The sequence below is a fragment of the Dama dama genome, chromosome 30 (genome assembly GCF_033118175.1).
Source record: "Dama dama isolate Ldn47 chromosome 30, ASM3311817v1, whole genome shotgun sequence".
NCBI lineage: Eukaryota > Metazoa > Chordata > Mammalia > Artiodactyla > Cervidae > Dama > Dama dama.
The window spans coordinates 28,378,045-28,388,510 of NC_083710.1; the positions used below are offsets into that span (position 1 = coordinate 28,378,045).

A 10,466-nucleotide genomic window follows, 5' to 3' on the forward strand; every position below is an offset into this window, starting at 1 on the left:
GACTGCAGATTGCCATTATAGGTTCCTGGTTTCCAGACCAAATCTTTAATGCTGCTCATCAACCCTCTTATATACAGTACTACTGGGGATAATACTAATATTATTGAGGATACTGGTTGGCTGGATGTCACAGAACACCTGAATAACCACGGAAGATACAAGAAAGTCTGCCTCTCTTTCACAGAGGAATCCAAAACAGGGGGTCCCAGGCTAGGATGGTGTCTCTGCTCCCTGAGGCCATCCAAGGATACACACACAAGGCCAGTTCTCCAGATTTAAAGGATAAATAAACTCAACCTCTCAATGGGAGGAACGGTGAAGCCACGTTACAAAAGTTATACATACATGGAGGGATAAAACAAAGTTGGGGACAAACTGCAATACACCTACCCCAAATAAGTAAAAACCTTATTGTTTTTTATAATATATATTAAGTTCCTTTCTTTTAATTCAGCTCTTACTGACCTATTACTTTCTCATTTCCTCATCCTCCTATTTCACTTGAAGAAGGATAAGCTGCTTTTTTTTTAACTACAGAAGTTAACTTATACTCTAGGAATTCATAAACGGTCCCAGCTCCACAAGTAAGAAAACAAGCTAACAGTGGATAACAAATGTAAATGAATTCCTCTGCATCTGGTGTAGAGCAACTGAAGAACAGAATTAGTGAATCAGACAACGCAAAGGTCAATAATGACTTTAATGAGTAATTCTGGTAAAAGCGTTTTTGCACAGTTATGCAGGTATAAAAACAGATATAAAAAGTTAACAAAAAGATTCCTTCTCTCCTTAAGAACATCTTAGAACAACCATGACTAAATATAACTTGATATATATTTCAGAGCTTAAAACTTAAGAGACTGTAACAACTGTCTGCACAGCTTAACTTGAGGCACATGCACTTATTATTCTAACACTGGAAATACTTTCTTGACATTTGATTTGGTACTCTTATTGGTAAGCTTTGCCTTTTAAAAGTTTTATTAGGAGAAAGTACAAGAAAAAAGTATCTATCCGGATTGCCCACCACTCTCTGAACATTATCTAGGAATAATACGATCTTAAAATAGCTCAATTTTGAAAATCACTGACAAAAATGCTGGAGTGTTATTTTAGGGATCTCTTTTTGAAAAAGAAATGAATATAAAAAAGTAGTTTTGTTCTGACACTGGTAAGAGGACATACATTTGTACTGTTCACAAATTCAGTACACAAGAGTTGCCTGCTTTAAGAGAACAGAGAGAAGCAGAGAGGCCGACTCCAGGAGGTGCACTCATTCCTGAGTTTTTCCTGGGTTTTACCAGTACATCTCTGAGAAGAGATACACATCCTACTCTCTCAGATATTTAATAATGATCCCTTTCTTTACACATAAAAAATAAGCTTACCTCTTTGACAGCTCCAGTCTTAACTGGAAAGAAAAGGTTATTACGAGAACCCAATTCTAGGTGCCCCAACTACATTTTATCAACACAAATAGCTCTCAGTGTTTCTTAAGAGAAGGGTTATTGGCACTGAGTATAAGATAATTCTAAACTGTGGGGGGACCATTCCAGACACTTAGCATTCCTGGTCCACTCACTAAAAACCAGCAAGTTTTCAAGGTCACTGTTACAAAACATATCCATCCATTTCCAACCGGATGGATGGTTGGCCTTAGAGTGTCATGGACTGCCCCTTGATGAGAACCACTGAGTTAGATGATCCGAGATTAGTATCTATTAACTTCATGACTTCCACAGAAAGCAACTGCTGCATTACCTTCAGTAACAATGACTGAAGAAAAACAGTTAAAAAGAAAACAAACAAAAAAACCTTGCATTTAAATACTACTTTGGAAAGATAGGCTGATTTCTTCAAATCCATGGTGATCTGAAAGGACTAGATGCACAACGTGCAATGCTTATTTGTCCCCAAATGCACACATACATTCACAGGAAAATGACTGTTCACCATCTGCTGGCATGTCTTACCCCATTTATCTTTAGTATAAAAATATGTCCGTCCACTACAATAAGATAAAAAACGTGCAGATCTTCTTAATAAATTCCCTCACACTGATGTTCCTGGAAACTGCTGTTGTCTTTGCTCCAAAACTTGCTGATTTAATAGCTGCTGCTGTTTCTGTAAAAACTGTACCACTTCTGGACTTCTTAGTAATGACTTAAAAAGGAGAAAGAGAAAATGTTTATTAATAGCAGTATTCTTATGAGATTGTATTCATGCTATAAAATTACTCTGCTATATCCTTATACCTGATACAATATACTTACAAAAAAAGAATTCCTGAACTGAATTCATTTCTTCATCTGATGCGCTGCAATTAAACTTCAAACTAATAATAATAAAATCTGGTATCATGCATCAAATACTAAAATCTAAAACTCACTGGGGAGGCCTGATTTTATTGGTGACTTTGCACACAAAGGAAATGCTTTTATGATATGCCAGCATGTATACTCTTTATGAAACATAAGGTCCAAGAAGAGCGCTGGTACAAGATTACAGCAAGGAAAAAAAAAAAAGGAAATGAAAAGACACCCATGTAAACATGGCAGTTAAATTCCAGGTTAGAAACAAATACATTTTTAGCTCAATTCCAGAAAAATAAATGACCCAATCAAAAAATGGGCCAAAGAACTAAACAGGCATTTCTCCAAAGAAGACATATAGATGGCTAACAAACACATGAAAAGATGCTCAACATCACTCATTATCAGAGAAATGCAAATCAAAACCATAATGAGGTACCATTACATGCCAGTCAGAATGGCTGCTATCCAAAAGTCTACAAACTATAAATGCTGGAGAGGGTGTGGAGAAAAGGGAACCCTCTTACACTGTTGGTGGGAATGCAAACTAGTACAGCCACTATGGAAAACAGTGTGGAGATTCCTTAAAAAACTGGAAATAGAACTGCCATACGACCCAGCAATCCCACTCCTGGGCATACACACCGAGGAAACCAGATCTGAAAGAGACATGTGTACCCCAGTGTTCATCGCAGCACTGTTTATAATAGCCAGGACATGGAAGCAACCTAGATGCCCATCAGCAGACGAATGGATAAGAAAGCTGTGGTACATATACACCATGGAATATTACTCAGCCATTAAAAAGAATACATTTGAATCAGTTCTAATGAGATGGATGAAACTAGAGCCCATTATACAGAGTGAACTAAGCCAGAAAGATAAACACCAATATAGTATACCAACACATATATATAGAATTTAAAAAGATGGTAACGATAACCCTATATGCAAAACAGAGAAAGAGACACAGATGTACTGAACAGACTTTTGGACTCTGTGGGAGAAGGCGAGGGTGGGATGTTCTGAGAGAACAGCACTGAAACAAGTATACTATCAAGGGTGAAACAGATCACCAGCCCAGGTTGGATGCATGAGACAAGTGCTCAGGGCTGGTACACTGGGAAGACCCAGAGGGATGGGATGGGGAGGGAGGTGGGAGGGGGGATCGGGAAGGGGAACACATGTAAATCCATGGCTGATTCATGTCAATGTATGGCAAAAACCACTACAGTATTGTAAAGTAATTAGCCTCCAACTAATAAAAATAAATGGAAAAAAAAAAAAGAAACATATACATTTTTGACAAGTACTGGAACTCAAGTTCCTCATGCTAGCCTACTAAGTCTTTTGGAAGAAACTAAAAATGATGTATGTCTGTGTGTATAGTATAGGTATGTGTGTGTAAATATAGGTATACATATATAATAAAAGTAATATTAGCATACTACCAAAACTTCAGAAAAGAAATACAACTGCTCTAAAACAACCAATAAGTTTTAAACACTGACCATTTTTAAATAGTTATACTCACATGACAAATGTAAGACTGACTAATATGTTTTTATTAAAATATTTATACAAATTTATAAGGAAGAAAAACCTTGAGCCTAATATACTGAACAAGATAAACCAAATAAGAGGGAAATACTATCATTAAACAGTGATTTTAAAATTTAACATTACAGCATAGTATATTTCCTATTTATTAAATGCTTTTGTTTAAAATTTGTAAATACTGCCCAACCTTTATTTAGTAAATGTATAACAGTCTACTCAGCTGTTATGAGGCTGCTGAACAATGAAGTTTTTTAAATTACTATTTTACTATTTGTGATAAATACTTTTCTGGCAGTGTCCTTATGCTTAACTTTATCTATATTTAAGATTCATTTCCTGTGCATGTCTTCACAGTAAAATGATCTCTGAGTGAAGGAATGACCATTTTAAGGACTCGATACAGACTGCCCAACTGCTTTCTTTAATTAATTACTATAATAATTATTATATTAGTGTTGTACTAATGTAAGATGCCATCAGAATGAGAGTCCCTTTCATGGAGTCCTCAACATCACTGTGTGTTATCATTTAAATAATTTTCACTTATTGAACTGTTTATTATGTGATTTTTACTGATATGAAACACATTTCCGGATCATGTAAGGGAAGCACTTCTGCTTTTTTCTGTTTATATATTTTTTGCAATGTATTGAGGGCAAAATTTTTCTTCATCAATCTGTATGGCAAAAATATCAACCATATCAACCATTGTCTTTTATATATGTGTTGCAACTCTTTTTCCTGTTATTTTCAAGTCTGCATTTTTATTTTTATGCTGCCATTTTTTACTACAGTATTCATTTTTATGTAGCTAAATTACATTTTCTCTGTAATTTTGTCTTTATGAGATTCCAATGTATACTGGCAGAGGAACAGTTCTATTCTGGACCAATTTAACACAGTATCACAATTATAAACTGACAACCAGTTTAAAACCACAATTTTAAACTGATAACCAGTTTAAAAATCTCAAAAGTTGAACAGTTCCATTTATAACAAACAAATGTGTTAGGTTTGGAACTACTGTACAAACAGATATTTACCAGTCTTTTTTGATTTAACACTTGTTCTAAAAGAGTAGGTCTTGCAGGTCGATCTCCAAAAGATCCCGTTTTTTGTTTTACAATGGAGAGTATGTTGTCTGCACTTTCCTGGGATAAAAGATAAAATGCAAATAGGATCAAGTGTTGGTATAATAATCCATGATTACAGGCATTTCAATGATGCTTTGCTTCTCTTCCTTCTTGCCCAGATCCTGGGAGCCTTTGGGAAAGTCCCTCTTTAAGTCACTAGTCAAAGTGTTGACAGTTGATTTTATATAACACGCCTCACTCCCTCACCCTCCAGGATTTCTAACCTGGGACCTTCAGTCTCCAGAAGTTCTCAAGAATCAACAGAGAGGCAGGGGTATAGGAAGTGGACCTATTTTAATAGCTGTGAGCGATTTTCAATATTACAAAACAATGCCAAGTGGAAAGGGAACACTGTCTTCAGATAAAGCTATCCAGGTCAAACCGTCTACCTGCCTTTGGATGGAATATGTGAACTCAAAGGCCATTTATATAGTGCTAATGAAACATTCTTCACTGCTTTTTTTGCCCAACAAAACAATAGACAAATTAACACCAATCAAAAAATGGGGTGGGCAGTAAAATATTACTTAAAGAAAAACAATTGATACACAAAGATTTCAAAATTTGGAAGTCACCAGGAGAAAAATGACAAACTGGCTTTGAAAAGACTGGCAAGCACTGGAGTAAGTAAGCTCCTGCCACTGGTATAGACAAAACAGGTAAAGTCCTGAAATCACACCATATCCTGAGGCATCCTTACTCAAAATCAGCAGCACTTACTACCAACTATGTTCCCCCAGTTACCTGGTAGGATCTTAAATACTTACAATCTTCCTGGCCAACAAAAATGTTAAGTGTACTGAAACATTCTGACTCTTATAAAACGCTGACCACATCCAAAAATTCTGACAAATATAAAGTCACATAAGCCATGATTTGTATAGATTTACTCTTATTCTACTCTTCATCTAAAGATTATTTAGATGTTGAGCTGTTTTTTTCTCTTGAGCTTTTTTTTTTTCAACGTTTCCAATTTTATTTTATTTATTTTTGGCCATGCCATGTGGGATCTTAGTTCCCCAGTCAGGGATCAAATCCATGCTCCCTGCACTGGGAGTGCAGAGTCTTAACCACTGCACCACCAAGGAAGTCCTTTGACTTTCTTTCTACTGGGCTCTAAGTTACCTATTAGAATATTCGCCCTATCTCTTTCACTATGAGAAGTTTATCAATCTAATGTTAAAAAAATATTCAATCCCTAAACATTTAAAGCGTCACCAAAAAAAAAAAAAAAAAAAAAACACCTGTAAAAAGAAGACTCTAATACTCAGAGAAAACAAAAATAACTTCTTTCTCTCTCCTCACAAGATTAACTACTTATGGGACTGATTCATTCTTATGTGCACTAGAAACGGGATGCTGAAACTGACAGTGGAGGTCCCTTATTCTTACCACCTCACACACATCACTATGCATTAATACATTCAGAATGTTAGTAACACAAAATCACAGAAGCTCGTAGTGAAAATAACCTTGTTATCCAGCCCAAACTTCTGCAAGTGTTGGAATTATAGAAACCTTCAACACTTTTTGTTCTAAGGAATTACCAACTTTTGAGGCTACCCATCCTGAATATTCATTGGAAGGACTGATGCTGAAGCTGAAACTCCAATACTTTGGCCAACTGATGCGAAGAACTGACTCACTGGAAAAGACCCTGATGCTGGGAAACACTGAAGGTGGGAGAAGGGAACGACAGAGGATGAGATGGTTGGATGGCATCACCGACTCAACGGACATGAGTTTGAGTAAACTCTGGAAGTCGGTGATGGACAAGGAGGCCTGGTGTGCTGCAGTCCATGGGGTCGCAATGGGTCAGACACGACTGAGTGACTGAATTGAACTGATTTGGTTCTGGGTAACTAACATTTAGGTGGCATTTTCTTAGATTGAGCTGAAACACATAACCCTTGTGACTCACCTGAGTCCTGGTTACTTCAGAACTATGCAAGATAACTGCTGCTTCTTCCAAATGATAGCCTTCTTAGACATTTTATGACAATGATCAATCCCACAGGTCACTGCTTTCATCCCTGGTTCCTTTCTGTGTCACTAACACAGCACCATTTTTAGATACATGGACTAAACATTATACACATCTGTTCCTCATTTAACCTTGATTTGTGTCAGGAATACTGATTTCTTTCTTTTTTTTTTTAGGAATACTGATTTTTAAATACCTTAATTTCTAATCTTGCTGCTCATACTATGGCAGCACAGCCCATGACTACCTACCAGTCCTTCTATAGCTACTTCCTAAAAAGTCTCTAAATCGAGAGGCCCTTGATTTTAACCCACACCATTATAATAGGAGCCCTTGTTACTGCCTAACTAGGAACTTGCTTTTGAAGCCTCCAAATTCAAGTCCCACTGCCTGGCATTCAGTATCATATAAAAACTGGCTTCAAACTCTTTCCAAATTTATCTTTTGTGAATTTTCCACACAGATACTCCACTTTAGCTAGAAAGGTCCCCTTGCTGTCTTCCCAAAAGTAGCTCCTGTATTCCCACTTCCCCTTCCTTTACTAAGACGTGCTTCTCTTTCTTTTTACCACCAAAATTCTAGGGAAACGGGATAGCATGGGGATAAGACTGAAGGTTCTAGAACCAGACTGCTTGGGTTTGAGTACTTGCTGGCTGCATGATCTGGGCCGAGTTACTTAACCTCTCTTTGCCTCAGATTCCACTTATGGAAATAAAGTATCTCTCTCACTGCTGAAGGGGGTGAGCTTCCATTTATAGCTGAGCACTGTGCCTGGCATATAAGAAACTTAGCTGATTAAACACAAACTATTAGCTGTTCTTTCTAGCTTATACTGAGTTGTATTTTCTCTGCAAAGCCTTTCTAGAATGTCTCAGCCTACAGTGATCTATCCTCTCCATTACTAAAGCAGCACTTATAGTTGGCCCTTATTGTATCCTGACTGTTCCCGTTAGTTCTTTCTTTACACTCAGTTCAACAAAGACTTAGAGCTCGTGATTCCTCAAACTGATAGTGTCCTTTAAGTAAATGGCTATTATTTGTTGCATATAGCAATTCTCTTTCCTAAGAAATCATGCAAGTTATTTCAGAATAGGAAAAAATATGTTTCTTTTTGTAGGGGGTGGAGGGAGAGATTCTAATTCAGTTATCTACTTGCCTTTTATGTATTTTCCTCAAACTGTAGGTGTAAATGTGTGACAAAAGAAAAAGAAAGTGGTTACAGTTAAAACATTTCCTTCCTGAAAAGAAGTATATCATCTTCTCACTCTGTAAAGAATTCTGAAGTGAATGAGTACCTTTGGAACAAACAGGGTCAAACGACTACCCTTACTTTCATTCTTGAATAAAGGAGATGCTTACTCACTGAGAACTGGAGTACTAAGAATAAAGTTAACTGAGAGACACCAAGAACAGAACTAAGCACTATTAAGAAGAACAGAGTACTGAGGTAAGATTAAGAATATAACACAAAGAACACTAACAAAAGTACTCTTTTTTCCACTTTAGTTAGTGGAAAGGTGCTGAGAACAGGGTACTAAGATTAGGTATACTTAAGAAAAGAATACTGAGAACAGGGTAGTGAAAAAAGGAAGAGATCACCTTCTTTAAAGAACAGATTTCAGCTGGGTTCCTAAGTCTCTTTGCCTGCCCCTCCAGTGATGGATCAGCTCAATTTACTACCCGCCCTTCCAACCCCTATCCCAGATCTTTGAAATTAGCTTTGCTACCATGTCACGCCATTTTCATTGAGATTTACTCATCTCTACATGGGTGCACCAAAACCGTTCAGCCTTTGCCTACGTTTGCATAAACTTTCTGAGGGCAAGCACTCGCTAACTTTCAGCCACAAGTCCAGCCACGGAAACCTGGCCCCTTTGGGAGCCGGTGGGCAGGCGCTGGAGCTGCGGTCTGCGGCAGGAGCTGGGTCTCTTTTTCCACCTCCCACTGCCCCAGACCCCAGGCCATACCTCCAGTTTGACGTTTCCTGAGCTGCCAGCCGCGGCGGCCCCACCGCAGTTCAGGGCCTGGTCGCTTTTCTTCTTCTTGTACTTGTCCTTGTACATCTTGTTGCGGTGCTTCTTGCACATCCACGGCTTGCGCTGCTTGGCCACCTGACTAGTGGTCTCGCTGCAGCCCTCGTACGTGCAGGTCTTGCTCAGGCCGCCGCCGCCGCTGCCGCCACCGCTGCCCCGTCTCCGGGCTCCCCCGCCGCCGCCCTCGCCCCCCGAGTGGGTCTCCTCGTCCTCCAGATCCTCCAAACTGGCTGTGCTCTCGCCTCCTCCCGGGGGGTCTGAGGTGTCCAGCAGGTCGGCCTCGTCCTCCCCCGCCTCCTCCTCGCCATCCCCAGCCACTTCGCACAGGTACCGAACAGGCTTGCCGGGTCCGCCGCTGCCCCCCAGGGCCGGAGCCTGCCGCAGGACGCCCTCGGCCGCGGCTTCGTCCTGCCCTCCACAGGGGTGCATCACCAGCAGCGCGAACTGCGAGGCCGCGGAACCCGGGACCGGGGCTGAAGCCAGGGCCTGGCCCGGAGCAGGGGCGGGGGCTCCGAGGCGGAGCGCGCCGCTGGCGGCGCCCGGCCCCGCGCCTTCCGTGACACCCTGCACCTCCGTGCTGCTGAGACTTAGGTGTTGGGGATCCACGACCCCGGCCTTTCAGCACCTGCCGGGCCCAGCTGCACCTAGCAAACAAGCTTCCCCGGATCGCCAGAAATACCCGAGAGGGCTCCGCGACGGCGCCCCACTGCGCCTGCGCGTCTGCCGCCGGCGAGTGAGCGTCTCTACGCTCCGTGGCCTTTAGAGAACCCGGCGTCTCTAAGGGGTGGGGCTGAGCTGTCGCCCGAGGAGCTGACTGCGCATGTGCGGTTGGCAGTGGCGGGAGATTGCCGCGTCGCGCGCGGGGTCTCGCGTCTGGTGCAGCGTGCACTTGAGGTTTTGAGGAGCTGGGCCCGGCGGCGCTTTTTGACTGGAACCGACTCTGCCTAAAATGTTTCAAAGCACTTTTGTGCTGGAACTCCACAGTGTAAATTCACATTGTTCATGAGCCTTCTTGTGCGGCATCAGGACCCGCATTATATTTCACCCCACCCTGACAGGAATGGGAGCTGAGAGGCTGAGCTGTGGCCGTGTCGCGACCAAGCCCCACTAGACAGCAGTCAGTGAAGGCAGAGGCGGCCGATGTGAACATGGTACCACCGAGGAGGAGTGAACCAGACCCAGGACGGGATGTATTTCTTTGGAGAACTAAAGGGTTTACTCTTGAAACCTTTTTCTTTCTTGGAAATTGGTTTATCGTACGTGGCCTTTGGGTTTCCCAGGCGGCTCAGTGGTAAAGAATCCGCCCGCCAATGCAGGAGACAAAGGAGACTTGGGTTGGGAAGATCCTCTGAAGGAGGAAATGGCAACCCACTCCAGTATTATTGCCTGGAAGATCCAGTGGACAGAGGAGCGTGATGGGCTACAGTCCAGGGGGATCGCAAAG

At 41.2% G+C, this 10,466-nt stretch overlaps 1 protein-coding gene across 2 annotated transcripts; it reads right to left on the reverse strand.

Annotated features, from left to right (window-relative positions):
* Positions 1–681: 681 nt before the first annotated feature.
* Positions 682–9,758, reverse strand: RFXAP (regulatory factor X associated protein). 2 transcript variants are annotated; one of them, XM_061133051.1, is made up of 3 exons: positions 8,957–9,747; positions 4,916–5,023; positions 682–2,163 (listed from the first exon to the last, which is right to left on the reverse strand). In XM_061133051.1, the coding sequence occupies exons 1-3, from the start codon at positions 9,449–9,451 to the stop codon at positions 2,053–2,055; spliced, it is 714 nt and encodes a 237-aa protein (XP_060989034.1). In that variant the 5' UTR covers positions 9,452–9,747; the 3' UTR covers positions 682–2,052. The 2 variants fall into 2 exon arrangements, with proteins under 2 accessions (XP_060989034.1, XP_060989035.1); XM_061133052.1 differs by lacking the exon at positions 4,916–5,023 and having other exon boundaries at positions 8,957–9,758.
* Positions 9,759–10,466: the final 708 nt, after the last annotated feature.